This window comes from Ptiloglossa arizonensis, chromosome 8 (assembly GCF_051014685.1).
Source record: "Ptiloglossa arizonensis isolate GNS036 chromosome 8, iyPtiAriz1_principal, whole genome shotgun sequence".
NCBI classification, from domain to species: domain Eukaryota; kingdom Metazoa; phylum Arthropoda; class Insecta; order Hymenoptera; family Colletidae; genus Ptiloglossa; species Ptiloglossa arizonensis.
In genome coordinates this window covers 20,701,936-20,715,957 of record NC_135055.1, presented here as the reverse complement: position 1 = coordinate 20,715,957, position 14,022 = coordinate 20,701,936, and the positions used below count along the sequence as shown (strand labels likewise).

Sequence of the window (14,022 nt, the reverse complement as noted above, 5' to 3'; positions counted from 1 at the left end):
GGTACGACGCCTTGGCGCTAATGTTAAATAAAACGAGACCGATTCGTTCAACAACAGAATATCTAATTTAATAACAAAATATGAATACTGCGTTCAAACTTAACCGTAATAATATTAATAATAATAATAATAATAATAATAATAATAATAATAATAATAATAATCATAATGCAAATAATAATTGTAGCAATTACACGAACACCATACCGTAATATTAATCGTAGGTAACAAATGGCAATACCGAACGAAACGAAGCGTACGATAATGTGTTCGAGCGTTACAAAAATCATTCACGAACGAATCCGTGTCGTCGAGAGACACAGGTACACACGAGTAGAACCGATACGCGCCCTCTGACGGAATTCTCCGGATACATCTGGCGGCAAAGGGTTCGATAACTTATCATCGAAGTTACAATATTTATTCGATGAGAGCAAGCGGCTCGGGACCGCCGCGTACCGTATAACGTGCAGGTATAACGTTACCGATTGTTTCTCGTCGAAATTAAGAGCGAGATGGATCGAGAACGAGTCAGAGGGACCGGAAACGATCGAGGATCGAGATGAACGAAGAATCGCGCGCCAAGCACGAAACGGAGAGACGAAACGAAACGAAATATCGATGCTTCGTCAGTTTTTCTTTTTTCTTATCGTTCCTTGCGCGCTCTCGGTCCTTTTGACTCACTTTCGAGCACTACAGTGCTTGGATCGAACCGACTCTCAACGAACAAATAGTGCACGTTGCAAGTACACGATCACGCGCGAGCGTATTCTTCTCGAACGCGTCGTGAAACTTCACACGACGAGGGGCCAGTGTGTTTGCCGACGACGAAAACAGTTGGTTATACGATAACGCAAAAACGACGAACGAAAAGGAAGCTGCGGTTCGAAGAAAAAACATAATCGATCGTACTTTATCTGCCACTCGTTCCAAACATCGAGACAACTCCGTTCTTATTGGAGCGATTTAACTACGGGTCGAATTCAACGAATGATATGAAAACACGTGTCTGGTAACAACAAAGCGATCTCCGGTTCACCGGTGTCTTCTCGAAACACCGTGGTCGATCACCGTCTACTAAATTATTTAAGTACATTCTAAAATGATTCACCTCGTGGTCGAACATCCCGAAAGAATTTATCTCTTGCGATCGGCTGGAAAGATCACGATCCTTAAACAACAGCTTTACCAATCGGGAGGATTCCCTGGTTCTTTACTCGATCGTTTATTTCCTTTCCCGATGTGTGCCCTGTTCGACGTGATCTCGGAAACCGAGTGGCAGACGGTAGAAACGTGATCGAGGGTGATGATCGCCGTAAGTGCAGAACGGAGACGTGTGTATTTCCTTGTTTTATTTCTCTGAACATTAGGACAAAATTGTAATCAATCGCTTATCCGTTTACCGTAAATCCAATAATGTCTGTAATAATGAATTAGCGTTATATTAAATGTACCGATGAGAGATTTAATAATCACACTTTCCTCCTCTCTCTCTCTCTCTCTCTCTCTCTCTCTCTCTCTCTCTCTCTCTCTCTTTCTTTCTTTCTCTTTCACTCACTCTCTCGCACGCACACACACGCGCACACACACACGACGCGTTCTCACTCTCGTATCTCATACTTACGCGCTCTTCGACACTCATTCCTATTCTCACGCACGCCACTCCATTTTTCTACGTTTCTTTCCCTTTAGTTTGGGCAAAGTCCACGGCGACACGCTGCAACCTGCGGTGTGTCCCGCGAAGGGATCGAGGATCGAGGCGCGAGGATCGGAGCGGTACCTGGACCACCCTCGTGGATCCCTCGTGCCCCTCGTGCCCCTCGCGCGCCCCCCGACAGTTTCGCGTCGCTTCGGACCTCGCGAAACGCGACACCAGCTGGAGAACGGGGAACAGAGACCAGAAAACTCCTCCTCGAGGCCCTTGAAAATCTTCAAAGTAAACGATCATAAGGGAGGGGCGCAAAATTTTGGAGGGTTTGGAAAAAACAATTTTGGAGAACTGTCTCGAGTTACTCGAGTTAGCGAATAATTCATGGGAATTCCGACTCTCGTCGAGAATTCCAGCTATTGAACTTTGGGACGTTATCGTGAATCTGGAAGATCTCTCTATCGATCGGGACGTTAATTTTAGACGATGACGCCGCGATCGTCGAAAGTCTACACCGCGTACGATAGACGCGTTCAATTTGGAAGGAGAGAGATCGAGAGCGGCGTGATTCTCGATCGATAGTTGTCTGCATCCTCGTGAAATTCGAGACTCGAGATAAACGTGTTCACGTGTCTCGTTATCGGGCACGTGTTGCCCGATTCCGAGATCCTGGGGTTAGCGAAACAGCGAATCGTCGATCTGAACTCTCGTGTATCGACCAACTCGACGATTCGCTCGAAATCGAAGGTCGAGTTTCTTTTTTCATATTAACACCATTTCTCTTTCGAGAGAAACATCGAGAGTTTTTATCAGGGAAGATTTCAAAGATCGATAATTGTTCGAAGATCGTCTTAGTAGACACTTCATCGATTTTTAATTCAAGAGGAGAACTTTCGAGAAGATTCAACACTAGTCGAGATCGACGATTCTCAGATTTGGAAAGTTGTTCGAGACTAAAGTACAGGGGTGTTAAAAAATTACAAGTCCATCTGGTTCGAGATTGCTCGGACTTTTAGAACGCAAGAGTGGGGGGGGAATCGAGTTGTTTACTGATTCGGGTGCGGGGACTCTGATTCACGCTTTCTGATCCGGACATCCGTCGTTTTCACGTAGGAACCCGTGTGTCCTCTACTCGTTCTCGGATAACACCGTGTATCCGTCCTCTTCTCCAGCCGGTGTCCGTGAAATTCCTATTTTCGTCCTCCGTTTCTATCCACTTCGCCGTCGCAACGCTCGAGAAGTAAAAACACGAATGTCGACGCGGAATCGCCGTCGCAGTGGCACGTGAATAATCTCCTCTAATGCGCGGTGACGGTAATCATAGTAACAATAACAATGACAATCAATAATGATGACAGTAATAATAATGACAATAATATCGATAAGAATAGTTAGTGAACGTTTACAATCTATTACATAATATTTAGTCGGAGGGGACGTCGCTCAGATTTTTTCGAGGCACAGTTGGATGATCGCACGTCAGCTATTTAAATCGTTAGTCGTCCCGCTCGTGGGACGCGAAGAAATGTTTCTCTCTGGTTTTCTCGTTTTCTTTTCATTTTTTCATTTTTTTCAACGTTTCTCGTATTATTTCTCTTTAAGCTCGAAAAAGGGGGGGGGGGGCTTATTCTGTCTGTGCTCTTCGCTCGTAGGCGTTATTTCAGCGTACGTTAACGACCGTTCGATGCGCGCGCGCCCTCGACGATAAAAAGCGAGATTAAAAAATCGCGCGCGCGCGTGCGTGCGCGCGGGATTGCCGGAGGATGGGACAAGGGGGACGCAATTCCATCGAACGAATTTTGGTTTTCTTTGCCTCTCGTCTCTTTTTCTTTTACGTTTCTATTGCAACGAAGATATGTGTAAGTGGCGGTGGACGCCCACGTCGAAACGATCGAGAAAACGTCTGTTCGATTTTCACCGAAGATTTTTCCCGTGTTTCTTTCGTTTCATTTTTTTCTAACTTTCTTCTTCAAATTTTTGGAATTTTTTTTTTCTTTCTCCTCACTCGTAACGCGCATCGAACGGTCGCGGCAGGATCGTCGATCCGATCGATCGATCGATCGGGCATCGTGCAAAATTAACCGAGCTGTACCTCAAGACACTGATCACGTGCACGCGTGCGCGTAGGACACGCGCGCTAGATACAATTAATATCGACTATGCGTACAAGTGGAGTCGCAAATAGTTACGGAACGATAAAAAATTGATCGAACGCGGAGCTCCGAGTAGCCAAGAGACGGAAGGAGAGGGTTTGGAAATTGACCGAGGCACCGCTCACAGAATTCGACGTCGGTGATCTCGGTTGTGTTTCGGGGGACCTGGCTTCCCCTCCACCCCCTCTCGTTCCACCCCGCGTTGATCGTTGATGTACGAAAGAAGAGACCGCGCGGTCTTTGGTGTCGAATAGTAAAATACGGAACCGCGCGACGAAAAGTATAGTTCCCGAGATCACTCGATCACCCGATCACGATGGCTGGAGGCTCGAATCGCGTTCCGATCGAAGCCCCGAGTAAGTTTTAGAGTCGTCTTAAAGCGCGATAAAAACGCGACGGATATGTTCTGGGTCCTTCGACAACGAATACAACGCGCGGAGATCAATCATTTTTCGACGATGGTCGCGTCAAAGCGAACCGAACCTAGCAATACCTCGTTAACCGTCACGGCCGGCACCTCGATAACAGTCCCGCCACTTGATCCTAGCCAGCTCAACGAGGCATTGCTATACTTTCATTGATGCTCTTGGTATCGGCGGGGATACCAATGTGAGACTTCCTTTATTTCCACGAAGACAATCTCGATACATCGACGCCACTTTCGGGAAGAAGTTCATCGTGGTTGGAATTTAAGTATAATTCAATAAAGTTTAAATATTTCCGACCCGCCGATTGAGTAGACGACGACCGTTAGAAATCTACACCGATTCGTTCCCATTGTACGGTTAAATTTTTATTCGTTCACCGTGAAATACTTGGGCTTGTAATTCCAATTCTAAACTTTTCATCCGGAATGAAAATGTTCGCTCTGCGATTGGCATACGGGAATAATCTAGGTCAGAGGTTCCCAAAGTATTGCGACCCACTGCTGGCCCGCGTTAAATATTAAAATATAAGAGTAGCTTGAACGTTTCTCATAGAACTTTACGTTACATACGATTGATAAATTTGTATACATATATATTGATCGAGTGTATTCAATAAAAAAATTTATTAAACAATAAAGCGATATTTTCTATCCAACCTTTGTATACCGTTTATACCTTGCCGATGAAACATTGGAAAATTCTGATCTAGACGAATCGTACGATTTACCTCGCGCGAACGATTTCAGTGGTTACAAGTGGAACGCTCAATAAGGAATATTTTTGTTCGTTTTTTTTACAATATTTCGCACGCGTGGTGCGAATTTTACGGAGACGGTGCGCGTTGGCGAATAATAATGGTCGAGTTTCGATACGAGCTACTGTGTTTCCAAGGAACGATTGGTCACGATCTAGCGCGCTCGTTATCAGGGAACCAGGAAGTGTTATCGATCGAGCTACACAATTCCTCGCGCCGATCGAGATCTCGTGTAACGCGGTTCCAGATCACGATCGCCGTACGTCGAGCGCCGAAAACGACCCGAAACAGGAACTTGGATTCTCTTCGCGCGTCACACGAGAGGGTGGATGATTTATTTATTTTTTCTTTCTATTTTTTCTCGACTCCGACCCTTTCGTCCCGGTGGACCGGAATCTCGGGTGTCCCTTTCTGACGCGACGCCGAGAATCACGTTAATAAAATCGCGCGTAACGCGGCCCGTTGGTGTAAATTCAGCGAGAGTCTCGTACGATAATTACGAGCAGAAAACGATTTATTCACCCTGAACGACTTACTAGTTTTAATTACTCGCTACGGCGATTAACCCCTAAGCTGTCGATTGAATTCGGTAATTCGGTTGTCGCGGCGCGGTGTGCCGCTCTTTGCGCGCGCGTGCGCGATTCCTCCTGAAATTTCTGCGCGAAAAAATCCTCCATTCTCGACACCGTCGAGTTCCAACATTTTCCGCCTCGTTCTTCGTACATGGTCGTTCTTCCCGTACCGTCGTCGAGTTTCGAATTTTCTCGAACGTCCACGCATAAGAATTCTTCCAATTCTTTCACACGTTCTGGTAATTTACCTCGTCTCTGCGAGTCGGTTCCGTTCTTTGAACGTTTACGCGGAATAAACGTTGTATCCCGATAGAAACGATTCTCGGCCGTTCTTTAACCTTCGCCATTTGATATTCTCGGTCGATTTGCAATTTTTTCGCGCCTGTCTCTCGATCTCTCTCGCTCGTCCCTCCGTTTTTACCCGCCTCGAGTCGTGGGTTCGAGCGAACCGAATTATCGTTCGCGATCGTTGAAACATTTTCAAGAACTTTCCTCCGTAACGCGTTCCGTTAAGCCGTACGTCGTAGAGGAAAATGATTTGTCGGTTCGCGGAAACTCCGGTAGTTGTTGCAGTGTACCAAATTTACCGAGTACGCGAGAACTTCTTTTTTTTCTATTTCACGGAGATTTATCGAGACCCGGGAAGTTTCTATAATATACGAAATTTACAGGGTGCGCGAGAAATTGTTTATTTTCTCTCTGCTCGTTGTACAAGCACGTGGAGATCTTTTCGGAGCACGGTGCAAGGTTCTTCAAGAGCCACGTTTCGTACGAGATAAAAATGACGACCGACCCGTTGAATCGAGACGAGGGGGAAGAAGCAAGAGAGGGAGGATTCGAGCGACGCGCACCCGTCTTCCTTGTGATTTGCGTTCCGCTGATTGTTTGGCTCGCTACTCGCAACGTAACAATGGAATCGAGCTAATTCGTTAAATTCCCATATGTGTAAATACGACAAGAAGTTTAGTTCAAGCAAAAAGGTTCTCGAATCCGATAGAGAGGGAAAAGTAAAAAGTGCTGGACGATCTTCGCGTTACGATCGCGCGTATACGTTAAAATCGATAGCTCTCGTAGAAATTAGACGATTTCCGCTAAATCTAGTCGCTCGAATCGCTCGAGAACGATCGAATATTTCGAAGAAACAAGCGAACGATAAAAATACCTCGTTTACTCGACGTAACTCCTCTTTCTCTTTCTCTCTCTCTCTCTTTTTTTTTCTTTTTTTGTTTTCGAAGATTTATACGATTTTTCTTTTATTCGAGTTTCGTTAAACTACGCTTTGGATATTTTCCAGTGATCTTCTCCTCCTCTATTTCTCTCTCTCTCCATCTGTCGCTCTGTTCGAAACCTTTCGAGCTACTCGCTTTTTTCGGTGGAACGTCCACCGGTTGCACGATGATCCGTTAACGACCACGCGCGATTCGCTACTTGGTTGAAGCAGATCTTGCTGAAAGTAGCTTCTCGTAGAACGTGCGTTCGACTCTACGTAGAGATTCTCTGTTCGTTTCTTTGTTTATTTTTATTTTTCGGTGTGCCGATCGTCAGCGACACCCCGTGATCCGAGCAAACCGCTACACAAGCCGCCGGTGACCGCTCGCGCGATCCAGCGAGCGATCTCTTTTTCTTTTTTTTTTCACACGGTTCTTCCGCGCTGCAACGCAAACAAATGGGTCCGGAAAACACGGAGGCGATCGATCGTTTCCGACCAGCTTCGACTCGAAACGCATTGGCAACGACGCGACTCGTCCGTGGTTCTTTTCTTTCTCTCCCTTTTCGTTTGTACGAGGGGCACGGGAAAGGAAACGGACTGAAACACGCGCAGCTTCGTAGAACGCGTCGTTTTGAGCGCGTCGCAGCGTTATTTTATCGTTGGGAACTTTTAATCGCGCGAATCGGCGATTCGCAAACCTGGGTTAGGGCAGTTTTCGTCGTGGAACTTGGAAAGAACTCGAGGGAGCGTTTGTACCGAAACAAGTTCCCAAGTCAAACACTCGTGGCTGGTGATGAACGATTCGTTCCTCCTCGATTATGAACCGACAACTAATTCTGGAAGCTGGGCACCTCTTTCGCGGAGGAAACCGATTAGACGACGAAAGAAATTTAAGTTTCAAGTCAAAGATCGCGGGTGTCGAGGAATTCTACTTCCTGGGAAGATCAAACGACGACAAATTGGGAAATTGCAAATTTTTACGAAAGAAATTGAGTTTCAAAGTCAAAGATCGCGAACGTGAAGGAATTCTTCTTCCTGGGAAGATGAATCGACGACAAATTGGGAAATTGCAACTTTTTGTGAAAGAAATCGAGTTTCAAAGTCAAAGATCGCGAACGTGGAGGAATTCTACTTCCTGGGAAGATGAATCGATGATAAATTAGGAAGTTGCAACTTTTTGCGAAAGAAATTGAGTTTCAAAGTCAAAGAACGCGACCGTGGAGGAATTCTACTTCCTGGGAAGATGAATCGACGAAAAATTGGGAAATTGCAACTTTTTGCGAAAGAAATTAAGTTTCAAAGTCAAAGATCGCGAACGTGGAGGAATTCTACTTCCCGAGAAGATGAACTGACAACAAATTGGGAAAGTAGAAGACCTTTCGCAGAGGAATTCAACGTTCTGGGAAGAAGAACCGAGATCAAGTTGGAATTTTTTTGCAGTGAGGACCCAGTAGAAGTTACGTTAAGAGTTTTCACGTCGAAAGACTGCAAGCGTCTTTTTTATTTCCTAGGAAGTCGAAACCGCGACAAATAGAAAATACAGGAACGTTTGGAGAGAGTCGAGAAGCTCGTTAACGATTTCTCGTTCTCGAAATGATTTTACGCGACGAGAGATCGGAGAAACAAGGATTCCGGAACGATTTCGAAGGGCGAAACCAAAATATCGAAGTTACGCGTCGTCGGACATTTCCAAGTTGCGAGAAGCACGCGGCAATCGGGAAATTAACGATACTGAAAAATTCATTCACAACGAATCGAGGATACGAATGCTCACGAGAGATCGTAAGAACCGTCTTCGACGAAGAAGTCGAAGATGTTTCTCAGATCGAACGAGAAGCTTCGTAAAAGTGCACGTACGTATCGAATGACGTTCTTTCTCGGGATACGAGCGAAACAACGAGAAATTAGAGACTCCGAAGGAGGAAAGAGAATCGCAAACGGTGACACATGGTCGTGTGCAACGAGTTTGTAAACCGCCGATATGCACGGGCAACTAGTAAATCCCGGTAGACTTTTACGGAATGTGAGAAAACCTCGGAGACTGTAGAACAATTAACGCTACTATACTCTATAAATATAGGTACGCATAAGCTTACGATTTACATATTTAAGAGACAACTGGAGAACGATTGGCTTATTAAGAATAAAACAACGACTTTCAGCAAAATCCGATGCGGGCAAGCGAGACACGTCCCTCCGCGTTGAAAACCGTTTTTTTTCTTTTTTTTTTTTTCTCTTCGTATTCGCTTTCGTCATCGTGTATTTTTTTTTCCATTTTTTTTGTTTTCCGCTGAATTTGCTCGATAAGAAACAACTCGTATAATTAACGCGCGCGAGCGAGCGTATGCTTCCTCAAGAATTTCCCATATTTCTCTGTCGTACTTGTTTCCGTGTTAAATCGATAGGATAATCTAAAATTGGTATATCGGTTCTGTTTAGCTCTCGATCGCCTTAACGTTCGTAAACTCGTATTTATAAATGTGTATAATAAAGATCGTTACGCGCTATTACTTGTGTTCATTATATTCTTTTTTTTTTCTCGTTTTTCTCGTTACCGTTTTTTTTTTTTCCATTTTTCTCTTTGTCTTGTTTTTAAATCTTTGTCACTAGATTCCATTCGTACGTCAATTAAGAATACGTTTATCGTAGGAAAAGAAAAGAAGAAAAAGAAAAAAAAAAAAAAAAACATGTCGCACACGATTCGTCGTAGCCCTCCTTACGAACGATCGATTCGCCCCAAGTTCCGTCTCTCGTTAACCCTCATTTCCCCATCGACGAGTTTCCGTTGCGCCCGCGAACACACTCTTCCGGTTTTTCCACCGTCCGGATAATATTATCTCCCTGCTCTTACGCCCCGTTGTATAATAATAATAATAATAATACGGTAATAGTAGTAGTCGTAACGTGTAATGATAATCGTGTAATAACAATGATAATAAATCAGTAATCGTTTTTTTGGTTTTTTATACAACAATCACACGTAGAAGCGACGAATTAGAGTAGTAGAAATAACTATTCCCTTAAATTTTAATTTATCATTATATTTATATTTATAATATAGTATCTGCAATATATTAAATCGTTCTTTCTCTTCCCTCTTTCTCTCTCACTGTTTCCTTTCTCACTTTTCTTTCTCTCTCTTTCACTCTTTCTTTCTTTCTTTCTTTCTTTTTCTCTCTCTCACTCTTTCGCTCTTTCTCGCTTTCTCTCTCTCTCTCTCTCTCTCTTTATCCGTATTCAATATACATACGCGGTAGGTCGCGGTGCGCGCGCGTGCGCGCACGAGCGTGGACGCGCGCGTTCTCGAGCGTGCCGAAGCGCGAGAACCTTGTTAACGCCGCGATCGCGGTTACTCGGCCGCGAGGGTGTCATCGGCCGACGTTAAATTCAATTTCTCGAATCGACGCGACACTTCGACGCGGCTACGACGATCACGAGTCTCGAATTCTGTATCGTTTAAAATTTCGATGCACGTACCCCCCCGACCGGCGTATCTTCCACGGTTCGAAGAGGAAAACTCTCCACCCCAACACCCCTATCCACCCACCCACCCTCCCCGTCATTCGTCGGGTATTGCGACGACACGAGACACAGATATTCGTCGAAAACATTAAGGGGACGAAAACCGAAAACGAAACACGGTTCTCGCAGAAATTCGAGAATCGCGCGAGCGAGCGCTCGAATGAAACGCGAGACACGCGCGTGCACCCTGTTCGCGCGAGTCGCACGCGTGCGTATCCGTGTACGTGTTATAACATATATGTATATTTATATATATATATATATATATAACAAGATGGCAAAAATGTTCCTCCGATTTTATCTCGTAGATAACTAGCAACCTTTTCTCCGTATCTTCTTCACCCACCCCGCCCAATATTTCCCTTAGAATTTCCCTCTCACCCCTAAGCAGGTATCTCCGGTTTTCATTTTTCGTAATAGTCGATTTGTTTTTCTTTTTTTTCTTTTACTCGGTATATTAGTTAATAGAGGATGTACGAACGTGTAGAAAGATTTATCTCGTGTTTGAACGGTAAGGGTAAATTCGACAAAAAGTTTTCGATCGCGGATCACTCAGGATCTCTCAACCCCCACCCAGACTCCTCTTCGTAACCGCTGTTCTTTATCGTTAATTTTTTTACGCTTCACTCGTCGCGCGTGCGCGCGCGCGCGTCCGCGACTACGCGCGGATATCCTCTTCCCAGTACGCCGGAAGCGGATGCAGGTTGCATCGAAGAAACGGCCGCGAACGGAGCCATTTATCGCGCTTCCGTCGTCGGTAGCATTCGATGACGTTTCCTTTTCCCTTCCGTACCCCTTCTTTCCTCCTTCGTCCTCTTCGTCCGTTCTCGATCTCTTGTACCCCGCTCGATTCCGCTCTCCACCCCGCTTATTCTCTCGCTCTCTCTCTCTTTCTCTCTCTCTCTCTCTCTCATCCGTCCTCGTTGTCCGTTCGCACGCGCGTCTGCGCACTGGCGCGAGATCGACCCACGGTCAACGAACGAATTATTCCACGTGGTGTCGGCGTAACGCCGTACACACGGGACCGTCCTTACGACGATGAGGTAACAACGTTTAAAGATCGCTCTTTTTGTCCCTCGGACAAATCGCGGGTAACGCGTTCTGTGTACGTGTGTTTTGCGTGTGTTTTTACACGTGTGTAGAAGTTTCACTTCTAGGGGAGTAAGCCATCGTTCGGCCTTACTTCGTATTCTTCCTATTTGTTTAAAACTCCCAACGACGCATCGTGTCGATGTGTGTGTGTTCTCGTGTACACGCGTGTATGTGCGCGCGTGCTCGCGCGTGTGTGTGTGTGTAAAATTCGGTATCGGTGTGTGTCTCTCTCTCTCTCTGTGTATGTGTACGCGTGTAAGTGTAGGTTTGCGTCCGTGTGAGCGCGCCCGCGGATTATACAATGGATCGCTCTCTCGGTATTCGTCGTTGCGAGAGACGAGAACGAAAATTAGAAGAAAAAAGAGTTTACATGGAAGATTGTTCTGTACAGCGACTATCGTACGAACTAAATTATACGTGGATACCGACGTGCCGGCGTCAAAATCTCGTCGAGCATGGCCGTCTACGGCCCGCTCGTCCCGTTCGTACGTGGAGCCTCGGTTTACGCTTTCATCCTCTTCCGCACGTGATCAATCGACGCCTCTTCGACGTTGGTCGATGCCCAGCATCGACGCAAATGGAACACCGTTCAACGTGGTCCTCCAAGAACGATCCGTTCCGCCCCTCGAGGTGGATTTCTTCTCGTCAGTGTTTAAATCGGTGCAACGTTTCCTCTTTCTTTCTCTCTAACTCTCGACTTCCGTGCTCCCAGCGGTGATCCTCGGCGCTGCTAATTTCTATCCACGGAGACCCTTATCGAGTCCCGATCTCGATTCTTGTAGCTTCTTCTACGGTGCTTTCTTCGTTAATTAATTTCTACAGAGACTCTTCTTCTGTCGTGTGCGAGAAATCGGTGGGATCCCCGCGTTGCTACCAACTCTCAACGGCGGAACGAAGTTTCCCCGATGAATCGCAGCCACTCTACCACACCAAGTATTACCGAATATTTCTCCTCTTCTCCAGCGACAATCGGAGTCCGAAACGGTTCTCCATTCGAGGCTGAGAGCGCCCCCAACTCGTCGTCGCGGTTTCATTCCGGGGGTAAGTACGCTGAGCAGGTACCCGGAGCATAAATTGGAAAAGTATGTCGAACGAAACCCGGCCACACTTCCTCGGTTTCCCCTCTCGCTCGTTCGCTCGACCGAGTGTTACGCGTGTCGTGTCGCATCGAGTGAATAAATAAATAAATATACGTATTGCAAGGAGAGAGGAAGATCAGTCCCGGGCGAACGGGGGGGAATGTGGATGTTCCACGATCGAAGTTGCAGAACGTGGGGCACGGGTGTCGAGCAAATTATTATTATTATTATTTCTTTTCTTTTTTTTCGCACGCGCGATTCACCTAACCAAGACTGCGGCTTTCTTTTTCCCTGCAATAGTCGCGTTTACTATATATTTATCTATTTATCCGGGACGAGGTTCTCAGGTTCTGTCCGTCTCTTCGCGAGTGTGGTTGTATACGTGTGTGTCTCTCTCTGTGTGTGTGTATGTGTAAATATGTTTTCTTCTCTAAATTTTCGTGTGGTTTCTCGTTCTTTTTTTCTTTGTTTCTTTTCCTTTTGCTCTTGCGTTCTCGCACGGCTTTTGTCCCCGTTCCACGCGTCGAGGCGACGAGCGTCCACCGACACATCGGCCCTTCATCTTCTTCCTCGTCTTCTACTTCCTCCCCTTCTTCGTCGTTCGGCCGATTTACTTGTGATTGAAGGAGAACGGCGACGGGCCCGTCACCGCGCTTCGATGGAAATGCACGTTCTGCCATTTGTTGTCCCTCTTGTGCCACACGCGGCTCTCCTCGCTTTGCTGGGTGTGCGCTACGCCTTGTCTGTGAACATCGAACGTGATTCGGGGACGTTTCGTGACCCAGCACCCCCGTTCCTCGACCTCAACGCGGTACGAGGGTGGCGCGATCGCAAGGGATCGCGACTCCCTCCCCGTTGTTGGACGAAAGAAACGATAAAGAAAGGAGAAACGCAACGAACAACGGAGGATCCAACGATCCATCATTCCTGGAACGTCACGTATCTCGTAAGCGCAACAATGCACCCGACACAGGGAAGTTCCATTTTCTTTTCGCGGGCACTCCCGTAGCATAAATCATTCCGCGTATAAAAGTGTTACGGTTTCGCGTTACACTCTGCAACGAATATCGCCGAGAGACACGTATAACCGAGAACGTTGTTCCCGTTGTAGAGAACAGCTCCCCTCACTTCGAGTCCCACCGAAATTGAAAATATCTCGCGTCGGAGCGTTCGTTCCGTGTAAGAGTATCCGTTGAAAAATTCAATAACCTTTTGCAAACGGAAGGTTGCGTTTACGAGAGCGGTTCGCTCGCTGGAAGATGAGAACTCTTCCCTCCGTCGTTTCGTTGCTAGACCAGTGACGTGAATGTAGAACACGAGGTAAACACGGGGGTCGTGGTGTTCGTCGAGCGGAATTTTACGACTTACTTGTCCATGTACTGCGTCAGCCTGACGTACGCGATGCACGCTGCGTCCTCGCCGAGGAGGTGCACGTGAGGATTCAGGATCGTCGTGTTCACGGCCTTGCAGTTCTTCCCCAGGACTGCTTGGAGATTGGAAAAGCGAAACACTTGTTATTCGAGGTACCGTCCATCGTCGAGACTCTCGACGTACACGAAAAAGA

General features: G+C 46.4%; 1 protein-coding gene across 34 annotated transcripts in view; it reads right to left on the bottom strand.

The window, feature by feature from the left end:
• Positions 1-12,944: 12,944 nt before the first annotated feature.
• The window catches only part of Camkii (Calcium/calmodulin-dependent protein kinase II), a 136,440-nt gene continuing 135,362 nt past the window's right edge, over positions 12,945-14,022 (bottom strand). For 23 of the 34 annotated variants that reach the window (XM_076317925.1, XM_076317932.1, XM_076317930.1 and 20 more), the window contains 2 exons: positions 13,827-13,944; positions 12,945-13,201 (listed from right to left, as the gene is read on the bottom strand). In XM_076317925.1, the coding sequence (XP_076174040.1) occupies positions 13,069-13,201; positions 13,827-13,944 (251 nt within the window). In that variant the 3' untranslated portion in view covers positions 12,945-13,068. The remainder of the gene's footprint in view (positions 13,202-13,826; positions 13,945-14,022) is intronic. The other 11 variants (XM_076317926.1, XM_076317931.1, XM_076317962.1 and 8 more) reach the window with 1 other exon arrangement.